General features: G+C 37.4%; 1 protein-coding gene across 2 annotated transcripts in view; it reads left to right on the forward strand.

Moving 5' to 3' along the window:
* The window catches only part of fras1 (Fraser extracellular matrix complex subunit 1), a 121,197-nt gene that overhangs the window by 55,456 nt on the left and 46,953 nt on the right, over positions 1-18,788 (forward strand). For both annotated transcript variants that reach the window (XM_081366311.1, XM_081366312.1), the window contains exons 19-28: positions 1,952-2,092; positions 2,213-2,356; positions 3,729-3,884; positions 5,447-5,593; positions 6,372-6,518; positions 11,872-12,012; positions 13,021-13,161; positions 13,329-13,469; positions 14,506-14,776; positions 15,883-15,967. In XM_081366311.1, coding sequence (XP_081222437.1) covers positions 1,952-2,092; positions 2,213-2,356; positions 3,729-3,884; positions 5,447-5,593; positions 6,372-6,518; positions 11,872-12,012; positions 13,021-13,161; positions 13,329-13,469; positions 14,506-14,776; positions 15,883-15,967 — 1,514 coding nt within the window. The remainder of the gene's footprint in view (positions 1-1,951; positions 2,093-2,212; positions 2,357-3,728; positions 3,885-5,446; positions 5,594-6,371; positions 6,519-11,871; positions 12,013-13,020; positions 13,162-13,328; positions 13,470-14,505; positions 14,777-15,882; positions 15,968-18,788) is intronic.

The raw sequence follows: 18,788 nt of genomic DNA on the forward strand, positions 1-18,788 counted from the left end.
ATTAAAAATGTGTCAATGTTTTTGCATTAAAATATAAAATCAAGTTGCATTTATTTAATAAGAAATACAGACGCACTATTCAAAAATATCCAACAAATCAATGGATATTGCTGTCATATGATTTGAATTTAATTTGTTGTTGCCACTGTTTATTCATACAGTAGTTTGTTTATGTCACGTTAATGAAAGTAGAAATAGTTCATGCAATTGTATGCAAGTGTAAGTAAAGGTCAGCATTCAAGCACATATTAAACAGCATCCTGTCTCAGACTTTTAAACTATGGTGTGCGTTTAAAAATTGATTAAGAGTGCATTAAAGGATTCAGACCATGTGAACACTAACCTCCAAAACGGATGCACCATTCCCATCTTTCTGGCTTAATTTCAAAACACACCCCATGGGTTGAAATGTGATTTAAAAGAAAAAAATGATCAATATGTGAGGCCTTTAGGCATGTTTATTGTGTGTCTGAATTGCATTAACAGAAAGCTTAGCCCTGTCTCCAATTCACTCAATAGAATACAAATGACCTGGGTTAGTATTTAGCACACCTACTATTCTTCTTTGGGGAATGTACTGAATTATGGAGGTAGATAAAACCCTTTGTTCTGATTGACAATGAAACCTGGCTGAACAGACAAATAATTTAAAGAGAAGCAGACAACTTTGGTCACATTGGAGCATGGCTGTTAACACATGTGTCCTAAGGGCTTTACTCCAAATCAAGAAGATTGTCATGGGCCTTTGTATTTTTCAGTTATTATTTATGTTTGGGTGTGTGTTGTCAGCATGTGTCTTCCAAACGTCTCTCACATTAAATCTGGTGGAGTAGTGGAGACGGGTCCAGACTTCACACCCGTGACAGGCTTTCTTTTTAGAGCCCACTGCTTTCATTCAGCCGTCTGCACATGGCTCAGCTCTCTGACTGACAGCCTTTTTAGAGGAAATGCCTTTTCTCTACATACGTAGCTTAAAGGCAGATTGAGCATTGCGTCTACAAAACAGCAGTCCTAAGCCCTGTGATGAAGTTGGCTCACTAACTTACTGATAACTGTTAATAATTAGATGTGGGAATGCACACGTGTAAAAGTTTTATTTTTGTCAATATTTTACATGTACATAATTTTGTTTTAAATTCAAAACAATATTATGAAGTATTATTACATTGTAAAATAGCTATTTCTCTTTTAATATATTTTAATAATGTTTGTGTTACAAACTGCTCCGAGACACGAAGGATGAGGATCCAAATGCAGTTTATTAAAGTAAATCAAAATCGTAATCAGAATCCAGGCAAAGGTCATACATAGGCAGGCAATCCAAACAAACAGACAAATCCAGAGGGTGAGGCTGGAACGAGAAAACCAGGACACGGGCAGAGATCAAGAACCAGGAACAATGACAACAAAGGAAACGCTCAGAAATGCAGTGAAATAACGTACAAGACTTCGCAGGGAATGATGAGGTGAACCAGGCTTATATGGAGTGAATTAAACAATATAATGAGACACAGGTGAATGTGATAATCAGGGATGATGAGTCCGGGCAGTGAATTATGGGAAATGTAGTTGTGAGTGAATAATGATAGTCTGATGTGGAGTGCCCTCAGGTGGCTCTCAAGGGCACTCCAGCTGATGACCGTTACAGTTTGCAGTTCAGGGAAGAAGGAGGCGGGAACCGGCGAACCTTCAACTTAAAGAAAACACACAAAATAAACAAATAAAAAGACGAGAGTAAAGCGACAGCCCCTCACGGACGACTGCCCAATATTATTTATTATTATTATTATTATTATTATTATTATTATTATTATTATTATTTAAGGGTAATTTGACTTCTTAGTGAAGCAAATCTTTGTGGTTTCCTATCCGTAGTTTCAGTGTGTTCATGGGTTTATAACACCAATATTTCACGTAAAACAATCACTTTCTCCCTCCTTTTCTCTTTCAGAATGTCACACCTCATGTTCAGACTGCACTGGTGGAAGTTTCCAGAATTGTACTTCCTGTGTACGACCCAGTATCCTTCACCAGGAGCAGTGTCTCGATAAATGTTCTCATGGTTTCCATGTTCAGGACCGTTCTTGCCAAGGTAGTTATGGGTGTTATTCTGTTCCTTCACACAAAAGAAACCCATTTCCCTGTGGATTAATATGTTCAATGGATTCTTTTATGAATCTAATGTTGTGCTCATTATTTTCTCTCCCTTCAGCCTGTCATCCATCATGTAAGGAGTGTACGGGCCCGTCTCAGGCTGACTGTTCTGCCTGTCCAGCCCACGCCAGTCTCCATAATGGCTACTGCCGAACCAGCTGCCCTGAGGGCCAATACCCGAATGTTGTGGGCTACTGCATTGGTGAGTGAAAGTCAATCTTCCCAGACCATCACCAAAACATGCTTCTAAGTGACACCTTTGATCTCAAGTCATTGCACCTGCCCAGGTTTAAGGTGTCAAGTGAGCACATTTCGCCTTCAAGGGAGGATTTGTCGTTCAAAGGGCACGTCAGGTTTTGTTGTAAAGTCAATGCCAAGAGCATGGAAATGGGCAAATGTGCTTTGAGCCAGTTTGATTCATGAAACTAGTCAATTCTTTTACCCTGTTATTTGGTACTTAATAAAATGTGGTTGAAGTACCAGTCTGTGTTTTGTGCAGTAAACATGAGAAAACAAACAGAAAGCAGTAAGCAGTGAAAGTGCTTTAGAAAGTCCATCTTCACTAAAAGATAAATGTGTCTCTCAGTCAAAATGGGCACAAACACAGTTGGAAAATACTGTAGAAAGAACAGATTTTGATATAGAGTATTTATCAATAAATTAGAAATTATTTAATTGGATTACATTTGACTTTAGAGCTAAGAGCAGTCATTTCTTACTCTGTATACTGGATTTTGCTGCCATAAAAAAAGTAAACAGTAAAAAGTTTGAAGTAAATATTTTCCCCAATTCTCTCAAGCTCAAGGTAGGACAGTGGACAATAAAAAAAACTTCCTCTTTCCTCTGGTTTCACAGACAAGGCTTAAGCCTAGTTCCAGACTAAAATGCTTGTTTGGGCTGTTTTAACTGAAAGCAACTTGCACTAAAATATCTTAAAATATGTCAGTGCCATTGTTTTGTCTCAAGATTCACACCAGTACTGTTTTTTTTTTTTTTTTTTTCTTCTAAGGCATGTTTATAAAAAATACTTAAATGTCCTTATTGAACTAAGGCCTAATCCTGGCTTAATCTAAACCCTGTCTGTGAAACCAGGCCTTTATGTATTATTTTATTACCTGCTTTTTTATTTCAATTTGTCATACCTCATATTTTTATGTGGATAAGGTTAGAGCAGTGCTTTTAATGATTGAGGAATTGCTTTTCCTCAGAAACTTTGCACAAACTCTGTTTAGATCTTGCTACATGAATCAGTAAAGCCTGAACTCTATGCGTATAATTTAAAGAATTTGTACCGATATTATCAGTCAGGCTGAGAAATAAGCCAACAGAGGATTTCATTGGCTGATATTCATCTCTTTATTATCAGTGCCCTCATGGCAATGAAGCCAGTCAACTCCCACAGCTGATTAGGAGTGAGAGAGGATATACAGATAAAAGAGTGTTTACTTTTACACCTTTAGAACATTGTTAAGATACAATCTTTTTTTCCTCCATTTCCTCTGCTCAGTTCGGGATGTTCTACTGGATATGCATCATAATAATATACGCTGTCTGTCTCTTTGTTTCTCTGTCAGAGTGTGAGGAGGGATGCCAGCGGTGTGTGGCAGACCTGCAGTCAGGCTCTGGCTCTGTTTGTTTGTGGTGTAAGGTTCCCAGGATGCTGCTGCTGGGAGATCGCTGTATACCACAGTGCCCACTCAAATACTATCGGTGGCACGGAGCCTGCAAAAGTAAGTTAAAATGAGAAAGCAAAAAATAATGTACATTCCCAGAACCAGATGCGTACAGACAGAATTTAGTTTTTACCCTAGTTTTTATCAGATCGAGCAATAACACGCATCATTTTTGTTAGTAAGACTTATTGTAAGGTCTCCTATTAAATTAATATTATAATATAATTGAAAAAACCTTTTTGAATATAATTCTACTAATAATGTATTGGGAAAACGTCATTTGCAATGAATTTGTGATGGCAAATATGCGAGATGTGGTACCAAAAACCTAAGATTAATGTACAGTATCAAATCATTTCTAGTTATTTGTAAGTTACAATTAACAAATGACTTGTGTGAATTGATATCTAGTACATCTATATGAATAAATAAAAGGGAGAATGGAGCTTCACTGTCCTTTTTTATTAACTGATTATGCACATCTTTTCCTGTTTTATAACTATAATTGCAATATCGCAACCATGGTGATAAGATTGTCACAATATGCTTATGTTGAACCCTAATCTGCATCTGCAATGATAATTCATCACATCTTTTAAAATCATCTAACTGTCTTCCTCTGAGAAAACCATGTGCTGCTTTATTTCCAGCATGAGTTTCATTATGTAGAATGAGCATCATTAGTCACGCAGTGTCTAATCTCAATGCCAGCATCCTCTTTATGCACAGGTTTGTCATTCTTCGTGATCTCTCAATGTAATATAGCCAGAGCCTCTGTTTTCATAACCCTGATGCAATTACCTGTGATGCTTTGAAAGTGGCTCCTCTGCTGACAGTGTAGATGAGACGGTGCATTTGTTTTTATTAGGGATGTAGTGCTCGGCTTTAATGCAAAATCTTTTAAGATGCTGATGTGATCTATAAACCATTATGACCTTTTTTAATTGCCTTGCTTTTGCGTGATGCAAAGGGAGCGTGCATGTGCACAAGTGTGTTTATACAGTACGTGAGTGTGTGTGTGTGTGTGTGTGTGTGTGTGTGTGTGTGTGTATGTCTGAATTTGCTCTGTGTGCATTAAAGGCAATAGAACATTAATGGAATTACTTGCACTTAGCATTAGCAAGTCTGTGCGCTCTTTGAAGGTGATATGTCAAGTTGACAGCAGACTGAATGTCATATTTGAATGGATATTTCTGCTGGATGTCAACAGTATTGCTTTTATATATCTACTGTTTTTATAATACTGTTGTGGAATGTGAATGTCCTTGGCAACAGCGCTCATTAAAATGGCAAGGTTATCTGATACAAGTTTTGCACTATTTTCTAATATTCTAAGAGTTTGACAATTATTTATCTGCTAAAACTGAGTCTTTTCTCAATCACTCGTATGCATCTACATGACAGCAGTTTACAAATGTATATATAGGATTACATGTTATTAACAGTAAGTTAATTAATAATTAATTTACACAATGGAAGGCGTAAATAAAGCCTTTTTCATCCCATTCCTCTCTATTTCCAAAGCTAAAAGAAATTTGATATATAATTATCTCATCTTCATACTTACTGTCCTAATTGTTTGGTCATCGTTGTTATTGTCCTGTGCCTGTGTTCTCCAGAATGTCACTCTTCCTGTGAGGAGTGCAGTGGGGACGGTCCTCTCACCTGTACTTCCTGTTTGGCGCCTGATGTTTTGGCCCCGTCGGGTCTCTGCAGCCCTCGCTGTCCGACCGGATATTACGCTGATGAAAACAGGGTGTGCCAAAGTAAGATCGTCTTTACTTATAGTGTTTTATAGTGCGTCCATCCATCCATCCGTAATAAAAAAGTGGGCATATGTGTTTGATAATCATATTTGATACATCAGGCTTTATGGCTCATATAGTATGATAAAGTATGATTGAATCTCGTACTCGAGGAGGAAAAAAACCCTTGATTTTATTCAACGGCAGTTGCTGATATTTCATATGGCCAAAAAGTAAGATGAAATTCTGATAGCTGGTGATGTAAATCAATTCATAACCGTACAGCAGACTGCTTAGATAAAATCCAAATAAATAACAGTTGTCACTCCATATCTCCCAATGTGGGGGCCAAACATAATGCTTTACAACGAAGATCGTGAAATGTACAAATAAACATTCCTCAAAAGCCTGATGTATCATATTTGCATACAATGTATTTACATACATTTTAACATGATTTTTCACAAAAAAAAATAGTAATTATGCGTGGACAATCAAGTTAACCCAAGTTGTTTTTTTTCCAGTAATATTGCAAAAAATATGAAAGTTATTCTTGCATTTAATTGTATAAAATTCAGTAAGGCAACTGTATCAGTAAGAGGAACTTAAAAAAAAAATCTAAAAAGCCTTTTACATGCTAAAACAGTATAAATTATCAATCATATGACAGAAGGTATGTAGGAGATTGTGTACAAGAGTTTTTTTTCTGCAAAGTTTTAATTATGTTGATCATTTAGAGACATATTACATATGATACAGGGATTACGTATTGATGAAATGATTATTGTGTGTGTTTCAGTGTGTGACACTCAGTGTCTGAGCTGTGAGATGGCGGGTGTGTGTACATCGTGTAGAGATCCTGCTAAAGTGCTTCTGTTTGGGGAGTGTCAGTATGAGAGCTGTGCTCATCAGTACTACCTGAACACCACCACACGCACATGCAGAGGTGAGCCATACATCAAATGATCTCAGAGAAATATTGATTTAGACTAGAAACTTTTACATCCTGATATATTCAGCCATTTTAATGTGTTAAAATGTGTTAAACTAAACTATTAGTTTTACTTGTCCATGAGACAGGTATTTTGATTTCATTCTCTGATTTGTATGTTTGTTGTATCGCCCATTATTTTTGCCTTGCTGCTCCAAAACTGCTCCTGTTTCTTCTTTTGTAGGCATTGAACATTAATCTCATAAAGGCTGGAATACACTACACAATATTTTCTCAGAAAGTTGGATTTGAGATTTCTTAGCTTCAGACTATGATTGCATCCAGCTAGAGGAAATCAAACATGTTTGATATTTTGAGCAGTTTTCAGAACATGTATTGTTTTAATTTTTCATGCGTCTCCTAGCAACAAGGACCATGTTTCTGTGTGAGTTTGTTGTGTTTGGAACAAAATGAAAGTCTAGTACTATGTGATCCTCAGTCATTTAGTGTACGATGCCCAGTTTTTTTTCTGTAACCATGTACAAAATCGGAAAGTGTATAATGCCCATTGTTTTAAAAACTGTTCAGATGTTGAAAGTTGTGTAGTGTATTCCAGCCTTGAAGAAACATCCTACATACTCTATCAGTCTATTATAACTAACATAAAATAAAATGCACAGAACAGTTGGGCTAAAGAGAATGTATTTTAATATCTAATAATTAAAGGGGGGGTGAAATGCTCATTTTCACTCAATCTCCTGTTAATCTTGAGTACCTATAGTGTACTATTGCATCCTTCATATCTCCAAAAAGTCTTTAGTTTTATTATATTTATAAAAAAAAGATAGGCTGTACCGAGTCTTTCCGGAAAAAAACGAGCGGTTGGAGGCGGGCCATGTGGGCGAAGCTAAAGCTGTGCTAACGCGCCGAGCTAACAACACACAGAGACATTTGAAGCAGTTTTACTCACCGTTCCAACGCACGACCGCGAACCTTTATCATTGTGACTGCTCGATCCTTAAGCATTAGACGATCTGCAAATCCGTCGATCTGGGCTTTGTTTATAAAACAATCATCGTCGAAATGCAGGGAACAAACAGTCTTGCACAACCTCCGTTGATGCTCTGGAAAAACAAACTCCATCCACTGGTCCCTTAACGCTGGGTTCTTTGGGAATCTGTGCAGGGTTGTCTTGCCCTGGCAACCAAAAACCCACTTCTTTGGTGACATGACTTCCCTGAAGCCGAGCATAGCGCTTTGATGGGCGTACTGCTTTCGCTCTCTTGCTCTGGTCTACGGTTGCGCGTGCGCCCGCATCCTTCCGGAGAAGTGCCCTTTGGACCCGTATAAGGAAATTCCGTTACATCTGACGTCACACATGCCCATACTCGAAAAAAAAACTTTCCGAAACTTGTGACAAACCGGAAGGAGCATTTTTGGAACAGAAATACTCCACTAGTCTAATTAAATTAATAATTAATTGAATTTCAGAGAAGATATTTGTTAATATTTGTGAGTGTTCAAATCTTTTTTTTCTTCTTTTTTCTTAAGCAAACAATACAGATAAGTACATAAAGAAAACAACAGCAAAAAACAAATATAGACAAATATAGATGTTGAAAAAGCAAGTATCAGACAAATAAGCTTGTTGACGACAAACAAGAAAAGAAATGCATAACACGAGAAGAGACAAATGAGCAAACAAATAAACAAACATATAAACAATATAAAACAAAAAGCAATATGGATGAACATATATATTTCTACACATACATACGGACACATTGTATATCTCCCCATCCAGAATGTTTAGTATTGTAAAGTAACAAGTGTACGATGTTATTGCTATCATTTATTATTTACTGTAAAAAAAAAAAAAAAAAAAAAAAAAAATATATATATATATATATATATATATATATAGTGAGGAAAATAAGTATTTGAACACCCTGCTATTTTGCAAGTTCTCCCACTTAGAAATCATGGAGGGAATTGTCATCGTAGGTGCATGTCCACTGTGAGAGACATAATCAAAAAAAAAAAAAAAAAATCCAGAAATCACAATGTATGATTTTTTAACTATTTATTTGTATGATACAGCTGCAAATAAGTATTTGAACACCTGAGAAAGCCAATGTTAATATTTGGTACAGTAGCCTTTGTTTGCAATTACAGAGGTCAAACGTTTCCTGTAGTTTTTCACCAGGTTTGCACACACCGCAGGAGGGATTTTGGCCCACTCCTCCACACAGATCTTCTCTAGATCAGTCAGGTTTCTGGGCTGTCGCTGAGAAACACGGAGTTTTAGCTCCCTCCAAAGATTCTCTATTGGGTTTAGGTCTGGAGACTGGCTAGGCAACGCCAGAACCTTGATATGCTTCTTACAGAGCCACTCCTTGGTTATCCTGGCTGTGTGCTTCGGGTCATTGTCATGTTGGAAGACCCAGCCTCGACCCATCTTCAATGCTCTAACTGAGGGAAGGAGGTTGTTCCCCAAAATCTCGCAATACATGGCCCCGGTCATCCTCTCCTTAATACAGTGCAGTCGCCCTGTCCCATGTGCAGAAAAACACCCCCAAAGCATGTTGCTACCACCCCCATGCTTCACAGTAGGGATAGTGTTCTTGGGATGGTACTCATCATTCTTCTTCCTCCAAACACGTTTAGTGGAATTATGACCAAAAAGTTCTATTTTGGTCTCATCTGACCACATGACTTTGTCCCATGACTCCTCTGGATCATCCAAATGGTCATTGGCAAACTTAAGACGGGCCTTGACATGTGCTGGTTTAAGCAGGGGAACCTTCCGTGCCATGCATGATTTCAAACCATGACGTCTTAGTGTATTACCAACAGTAACCTTGGAAACGGTGGTCCCAGCTCTTTTCAGGTCATTGACCAGCTCCTCCCGTGTAGTTCTGGGCTGATTTCTCACCTTTCTTAGGATCATTGAGACCCCACGAGGTGAGATCTTGCATGGAGCCCCAGTCCGAGAGAGATTGACAGTCATGTTTAGCTTCTTCCATTTTCTAATGATTGCTCCAACAGTGGACCTTTTTTCACCAAGCTGCTTGGCAATTTCCCCGTAGCCCTTTCCAGCCTTGTGGAGGTGTACAATTTTGTCTCTAGTGTCTTTTGACAGCTCTTTGGTCTTGGCCATGTTAGTAGTTGGATTTTTACTGATTGTATGGGGTGGACAGGTGTCTTTATGCAGCTAACGACCTCAAACAGGTGCATCTAATTTAGGATAATAAATGGAGTGGAGGTGGACATTTTAAAGGCAGACTAACAGGTCTTTGAGGGTCAGAATTCTAGCTGATAGACAGGTGTTCAAATACTTATTTGCAGCTGTATCATACAAATAAATAGTTAAAAAATCATATATTGTGATTTCTGGATTTTTTTTTTAGATTATGTCTCTCACAGTGGACATGCACCTACGATGACAATTTCAGACCCCTCCATGATTTCCAAGTGGGAGAACTTGCAAAATAGCAGGGTGTTCAAATACTTATTTTCCTCACTGTAAAAAAATAGGCATATACAGAGAAGAAGGGATATAGGTGGGGATAGATATAGGAGAAAAGCAAAAAAGAAAAGATGGAAATGAAAATGGGAGGGATGGGGAATTAAGATGGCTATTGTCTGGTTTAATCGATTTCCTGCTGTATTATGAACATTGTGGACATGCACCTTCCACTCTAAGATGTCTTGCAAGGGCCCACCAAAACACATTGGCCGGACCTTCTGGATCATTGGCACATGACCCGGTCATGTCTCTGCCTGCGCTTGGATATAAAACGTTTTCAGTTTTAGTTGTAAGGTATGTGCTTTTAGCCAGGTATCATATATTATCAAGTCCCATCTTGGTCTATAGGCCTGTTGGCCATGTGGTCCTGTCATGACCTTGTCGGGGGGAGGGAGGGAGAAAGGGTTGGAGAGTAGAGGGGGGTACAGGAGACCAAGGAATGGTGAGGAAAAAGAAGAATAGAAAGGAGGAAGAAAAAAAAATATGTATGTTGAGTGTGTTCAAATCCTAATACGATGTGGTTTGGGATTTGGGTGTGGAACATATACCCACACAGTGAGAGCTTTATTTTGTTTTGATGGGATTTACAGAGAAGATCAAAAGGAGACAGATTATTTTTTTGTCCCTTGAGATGTGTGTTTTTGAATGAGGGAGAGTGAATCAGAAAGAGGGACAATAACAGAGGGAATACGAATGTGTGAGATGTGATGCTGTTTAACCCTGCAGTACAGTGAATGAAGGTTACCTTGACAATATTTGGAGGGAGCACATAAATAATGCTGGACATCATTGTTGTTTGTGTCTTTATGGATAGATATGTGAAAGAACAACTCAGTCTAAATGACATATGGACAAATTAGCTGCTTTTGAGTTGAATCTTAAGTTGAGTTGAAGTTAAATCACTGACATTTGAATTGGATGTAGTGTTAAATGAAGTTAGCCACTGTTCTTTTCAGATGAATGTTTGAAATGTTTTGGCTGGGAGGATGGTTTCATTGAATGAGGGGAGAGATGATGAGATTATATAGATTGAGCGATGACAGAAAGAGCGTGATGGGGCTTTTTAATGAGCTTTGCTGATTTAGAGAGCGGAGGTCTGGTTGTGAGTTATCAAATGGTCGGCTAGTGCTCTCTTTAATGGATGATTTGAGAACTGAACTATTGTCTCTTATCTTTCTCATTGTAAGTCAAGCGGTGTATTGAAATCCTTCATATTTCTTTTTTGTACAGATACTATTCAAGCTTGGTTTTGCAGATAATTGAACCTTAAATTTAAATAAAACCTACCTTATGAAATGCTTATAAAAAGATGGTCCATTCTGATTGGATGAGCTGTGTTAAAGCTGTTGTTAAATGGTAGTTGATGCACAGCTGTGATTACACTTTCTATGTAAGTTGCTATCTCGACACACATAAACTAATGAACTATATTACTTGGCGGGCAAATTGTTTATTCACTGTACAGAATAAATGAAAGAAAAGTTGTCACTGTTTCTGCTACATCACAACTTCAAGGGGTGTTTTAACACCCCACTGTAACATACAGTCTCTCTTGGCATATTGCTTTATTAATTAACATTTCTAGAAAGTTCTCCATTCCTTTAGGCAATAATGTTGTCAAAATTTGCATACTGAATAAAAAGTGATTGGTCTTTATCATACGCTGTTTTTTCCTTCAACAAATGCAAATCTAATGCCAATCTTTCATACTTTCTCATCACTATCTCTTGGCCTTTTTCTTTCTAGTTTCAATTTGCTTTTCTTCTATCACACTGCAATTAATCATTTTTCTTCTCAAATTCCTCCCACCCACTCTATCTTTCGCTCTGTTTCTCTCAGAGTGCGACTGGAGCTGTAACGCGTGCCGCGGACCCCTGCGTAGTGACTGTCTGCAGTGCATGGAGGGATACGTCCTGCAGGATGGCATTTGTGTGCCGGGATGCTCGCCAGGATTCTACCAGGATGCCGAGAGATGTCTGAGTCAGTCATCAACAAAACTAACAACCTTCATTATGAGTCCAACCAATAAATTTTCCAGCTCAATAAACGTTGACATTTCAATCTCTCAGTCAGTTGTCACGGTTGGGGAGTGAGGGAGGGTCACTAATTTCAGCTGTATAGTGCCAACATTAGCCGCTGTGCCAGAGCCAAGGTTTAATGGCACTTTAATGGATTGATTTCAAATTAGACTGAAAGTCTATCAGCGGTGCTGTAGGTATAGACCAGATTGAAGAAGCACATTACTTAAAATGTACCTTCTTCTGTGATTTTGAAAAATTGATATTATCCAGCATTATCAAGTTATTGTAGTATTTAACTCACTGACACTGAAACATTTCAGCAGAGGAACTGGAATTTATTTTACATCTATTATAATTTATTATAAATTAATAATTGTTATAATGTTATTATATTTTAATAATAAATTTACACTACCATTTAAAAGTTTGGGGTCAGTAAGATTTTTTTAAAAAGATTAAAGATTAAAATTAATGCTTTCATTTAGTAAGGATATATTAAATGCTGTTCTGTTCTGTTGAACTTTCTAGTCTTCAAAGAATGCGGTTCGCACAAAAATATGAATCAACATAACTGTATTCAACATTGATCAAATGTTTGAACACAGAATGAATCAACACAAAATTATCATATTAGAATAATTTCTGAAGGATCATGTGACACTGAGTATTCACCTTTGCCATCACAATGAATTGCATTTTAAAATATATTGAAATAGAAAAGTTATTTCAAATTGTAGTATTATTTCACAACATTACTATTTGTACTGTTTTCAATTTTTTTTTAAATGCAGCCTTGGTGAGCATAAAACATTAAAAAACATAAAAAAAATGTTACCAGCTTTTGAAAGGAATTTTGTAAAATCATTTTAGTATGTCAAATTATAGACAACTTCATATTCAGATTTCATATAAAATATAAATCAAATTTCATGTCTTCAGTCTTTCTCTTCCTCCTTTCTCTGAACAGGCTGTGATGAGCACTGTGATCAGTGCCAGACCCATGGCCGATGCCAGCGGTGCCAGCTGCCGTATGCTGTGTTGAATGGACAGTGTGTACTGGAATGCGGAAAGCGCTACTTTTTAGACGACTCGACCCGTCAGTGCACCGGTGAGTGCTGTAAATCTGGTCTGAGAGAGTGATCGTGACTGCCTACATAGTTCATTTTGGCATGCTTACCAACCTGCTAATTTTAGAGAAGCTCAGTACAGTGTGACGCAGTTCCCTCTCGCGTCCTACCTGAATGTAATGACAGATTGTTTACTGTTATTTCCCAGCATGCTCAGCTGGTTGCTTGGAGTGCATGAGTGCAGGTGAGTGTCACGTCTGTGCTGAGAGCTCCTTTCTGAAGGGTGGTCGATGCATCCCGGATTGTGGTCATGGATACTACGCTGACCGAAAAACAAGAGCCTGCCATGGTAACCTGGAATTTCTGCTTCACATATCTGTTACAAAATAAGATTTCTACAGACCAAAAGAAATCTTTATACTTGGCCATCATAATCGGTGCAGTGCTTGTGCTTTTAGTATGTACACATTTAAAATAAAAGGTTCTATAGAGAGCCTTAAAGGGTTCTGAGTGACAGTCACTACATATATAGAACTATTTATCTTTTTATTATTTTTTTTAGGGATGCACCGATATGAAATTTTTGGCCAATACCGATAACCGATAATTCTTTATATAAAAGCCGATGAACGATATATTGGGCATATATATACTCTTAATTTAAATAAGAGTTTTTATATTATTTATGAGAGCCTGATTACAAAAACTAAAGTCTCACCGTTAAAATCCATGTCCCAAGCACACAATTATAATGAAGTTCTCATTATAATTTTATGTAGTCTATATGACAGACTTGCTGTCTTGCTTATACAGTTAAATACTTAACTGTATTTTCTTTTTTTTTAAGTGATTCTAGTCATATTTCAAGCATTTCAAAACCATCATGGTGAACAGTGAGCATCTGTGTGTCAGCTGAAGGAAATAATCCATTATTTATCGGCTTTTATTGGGGCGATAACGATAACATTAAAAATTAACATATATTGGCCGATACCGATATGGTTACCGATATATTGTGCATCCCTACTTTTTTTTGTAAACAGCTTGTAAATATACTTTATGACTAGAAAAAATGAAAATAACCCATTAAACATGAAAGTATTATGCAATCATTTAAGACATTTCACCTTATATGGAGCCTTTTTGACATTATGGATTCTTAAAAAATGAATTAAGAGACCTAGGATTCTATATAGAACATTGAACCTTTTTTCTGAGAGTAAGAGTAAATATTATATTTCCTTATACTGTATTATATTTTACATTTGTCTATTTTAATATTTTAAATCTGTTTAGTTTTTGTGTTTTTATTGAGTTATTGAAATTCTGTATGCTTTTATAACTGTAAGAGTATTTGACCATCTCATCCACTTTTGTTTCTACAGCAAACAGCCGCGCACCATCTCTTTATATCAATGGCTCTCTGCTGGTTCCTATTGGTGGAGTTAAGCCTCTGGATCCAGCTCTCCTGTCAATTAAGGATGCAGATAGCCAATCAGAGGCCATGCTGCTCCAGCTCCTTCAACCGCCTAGTAACGGCCACCTCGTGGTCCTGGAGAATGACAGAGACAGAGCACTGGGCAGAGATGATATTTTCACCTTTACTCAGCTCAAACATAGAGCTGTGCGCTTCATTCATCATAAAGAGCAGACCAAGTGAGTGTGTGTGTGTGTGTGTAACATGGAGTGGCAGAATTAATCCTGGGTCATTTCCCCAGGATATTTGTTTGAGAAGTCATTAGAAACATATAATTCTTATTTATCAACTAGATGATTATATGGAAGTCTAAAATCATTCATTTCATAGTTTACTCACAGTTTATAGTTCATGTAAAAGATTACATTTCTCATCTCCTGAAATATCACTTTAGGTGATGATTCTGTTCTTCATTCCTGTGGGATGTGGCCCATTTCTGCTTAGATAGACATATTTTAGATATTTGTTGATCTTTATACACCAAAATATCCAGAGAGATGCTGTACAGGAGTAAAACAATGTTGTATAAAAGCGGGTGTCGAGTGTGTGTGTTTTGAGTGATGGACTAAGTCTGAGTGTGCGCAGTCATTAGCTTTAATTACCTCGGTGAAGTTGCTGAGGCATTTGACAGGACACACACACACACACCCCCCCACAGTGACCATAGGCCGCAGCATTTGTGTTGATCACGTGTGGAAGTCAGATTGACTGCTGACCTTCAATTTTCTCTCAACTTTCTCAGTTTGTATATTTAATGGCTCATCTCACTCCCTTCAGCTCTGTGATTTAATTAACATGTGATCTGTGTGCCCTCACACTTTCACCCCTATTTTATTCCTCATCCCTCTTTTCACAATGTATCCCTTTTTAAGTCTTTATCATTTCTCTTTAAAAGCTACTCAGTCTTTTTCTCATTTTCGTCTCTGCCATTTGCTTCTCTGGGTCTTTTAGTCATTGTGTCATTTTCTGTTGCTTTTGTCCACTTTATACACAAACACACATTTGTTTTTCTGTCACAATGTGAAATGGAAACTATTACATCCCATTGACTCAATAATGAGCTAATCATTTTCATTAAGACATTATTTGGTACAGTAGGGTTATTTCAACAGTATGACATTATTTAATGTTTACCAAGCTGTTTTCTTTGTGTGGACTGTTAGCTGGTCCCTACAATATAGATGATTTTAGGTTTTGTAGCAAAATGTAAGCAAACCCTGACTCACCCATATTATTTATATCCTTGAATCTGCTCACAGCAGTGTAATGTCGACTTGTTTTTCAGAAGTGGGCAGTTCGTGTTAAGGGCAGCAGATCCTCAGCTGTTCTCTCAGCCTCAGACTGTTTCTGTGCAGGCGCTGTCCCAGCAGGTACACACACACACACACACACACACACACACACACACACACACACACACACACACAACTGAACCTTGTTCTTATCTCAATAAATTTTAAGTATTCTCTGAGTGAAATAACGTGTACCTGAGGTTATCTATTTGCATAAAACATGCCCAAACCGTCTCCATATTAGGGCTTTTTTGCAAATCCTTTTCTTCACAGCCTTTCATCATTCTCGTCACTCACATATGTATGACACTCTCTAAAGATGTATTCTCACATCTTTAGAGAGTATGTGATATTTGCGTACCTGTGGTTTCAGTTGTTCCAAAAAAAAATCTTAAATTTAGAATTTTAGTACAAAAGTTATTGGTGGATCATGATTTGTTTGAGAAAATGTTCATATGCAGATTTCACACAAATTTGAGCGCATGCACGCTTAGACCCACTGTGAGGATTCGCTTAATTATTTATTTTGTCCACCCCTTTTCCCATGCGCATGGCCAATATACAGCTTATCTACCAGGCCTATTAATCTGCCGATATTTAGCATTTTCCCTGATTAACAAAACCCTGGAGTGAATAAGTTCGGTTTTTGTTTTTATCAACTATTATGTAAAATCGTTGTGTACATCTTATTTGCTTTATTATTTCACACATTTTTAGAATAATGATAAACTCATTCAAACCAACTACATGTATGTAGTGCCCAGTAAAATGGTGAACAAATTATGTCTTATTATTTTATATTTTAGCCTATTTAAAGGGGTCAGTCTTTGCCTAGGTTACAGCTCTGCCATTCTGGGCATGTTCTCAACCAACTTCATGAAGTATTCAGTTGGGATGCTTTTTAAACAATAATGTTTCAATGTACAAGACTTGCCACTTATGCTGGACACTTGAGTTGGCCAATTGTCCTTCAATGTCTGCTAAAATAAATAAGAAAATGAATGAGTGAATCAATAAATAAACAAAAAATAAGCTTTGTAAAGAGATTCATATTTAGGAACAATTTGTCTACAAAACTGTTTTTAATTTGATTTGATTTTTTGATTTGATAAACTTTATTAATCCCCAGGGGGAAATTTACATGTCACAGCAGCACAAAAATACAATGAATAAATAGAAAACATACAACAACATTCACAACAGCAACAAATCTTGTTCTCCAGTATCAGTTTCTCAAAGCATTATGATTATATACAACCAAGTAAAAAGAAAATAGTCTATCATCTTGTATAACACTTGTTGTAAAATCTAATTGCAGTTGGGAAAAAAGACATCCTAAAACGCGCCTTGTAAAAGCGTGGATGAATTATTCTTGAGCTGTAGGTCCTCAAAAAAGCTTGAGATATTTCATTAAGAGGATGACAATCATGATTCATCATAAGAGAAAGTTTCCCAATCATTTTATCCTGCACTATTTCCTGTAAGGTGGGTAACACACTCCCCACGACAGAGCCTGCCGCCTTTATAAGTTTATTTAACTTATTCTTCTCCTTTTCCAACAGTCCCCCTCCCCAACATGTGACAGAGTACAAAATCACAGATGAGACTACAGAGTCATAGAAGGTCTTAAGTAGTGTTGGGTCCGAGTCCACCCTTGTCGAGTCCGAGTCGAGTCCAAGTCCTTAACAATCGAGTCCAAGACCAAGTCCAAGTCCAAAGAGGGCCGAGTCGGACTTGAGTCCGAGTCCTTAACATCCGAGTCCGAGTCGAGTCCGGCCGAGTCCACAAAGATTTAAATGATTTGAATTTGACCTTTCACAAAGACCCGCCCTTCTTAGTTACTGTTGCTACGTCTGACAAGCCATTCCGCTCTCACTCCACATGTTCTCACACAGTGAAAAATATATTGCGGAGCAAAGAGGACACTGACAATGCACCAACAGACAAGACAGAGCAGGCTACTTTTGGTATCAAATAAAGTCTTAGCTTTCAAATTTTTTAATTTTTATGAAATTCAAACAATAAATACTGTTTTGTGGAGATGACAAGATTTAGAATTATACTGAAAATCTGATGTATAAAAAGTGAACAAAATGGTGCTAAAACCATTCCTTGAGGGACTCCAGTGCTGCACGTCACTACTTTAGACACACAGTCCTGCATCCTCACATACTGTGGTCTGTAAGAGAGATAATCAGTTATCCAATTGACCATACTCTGATGTACTCCAACATTTTCCATCTTACTTCGTAGTAGTGAAGGTTGAATAGTGTTAAATGCACTAGAGAAGTCAAAGAATGTAATTCTGACTGTGCTATCCGGGGTCTCTAAATGACTTAAGGATTTATGCAGGAGGTAAATAAGTGCATCATCCACCCCAACACCAGTTTTATAAGCAAACTGTAGTTTATCCTCAGCACCATACAATACTGACTTTAAATGGTTTAATACCAGTCTCTCAAAAACCTTCATTAACTGTGCTGTTAAAGCAATTGGACTATAGTGCGAGAACTCCATGGGATTTGTTAACTTAGGTACGGGTACTACACATGATGTCTTCCATAAAACAGGTCATTTTTCTAAACGCAAACTCAAATTAAAAATATAATGAACCACCCTGCAAATCTGATCAGCACAGGCCTTAAGAACTCTAGGATCTCCAGACCTGGAGATTTCTTCATCTTAATTCTCCTTAACCCAATTCTTACTTGTTCAACTGATATTGAAAAACCAGGAACATACTCACAAATGGGAGAAAAGGATGAGCTTAGAGCTGGAGGTGGATGTGATGAAGAACTCCGTGTTAAACTACTTAGTGAAGAATGTTCAAAATCATTAGACCCAACATCAAATCTGTTAAAAAATACATTTAAAATCATCTGCCCATGTCTGACCACCA

This window comes from Scardinius erythrophthalmus (genome assembly GCF_964197995.2).
Source record: "Scardinius erythrophthalmus genome assembly, chromosome: 5".
In the NCBI taxonomy this organism is placed as follows: domain Eukaryota; kingdom Metazoa; phylum Chordata; class Actinopteri; order Cypriniformes; family Leuciscidae; genus Scardinius; species Scardinius erythrophthalmus.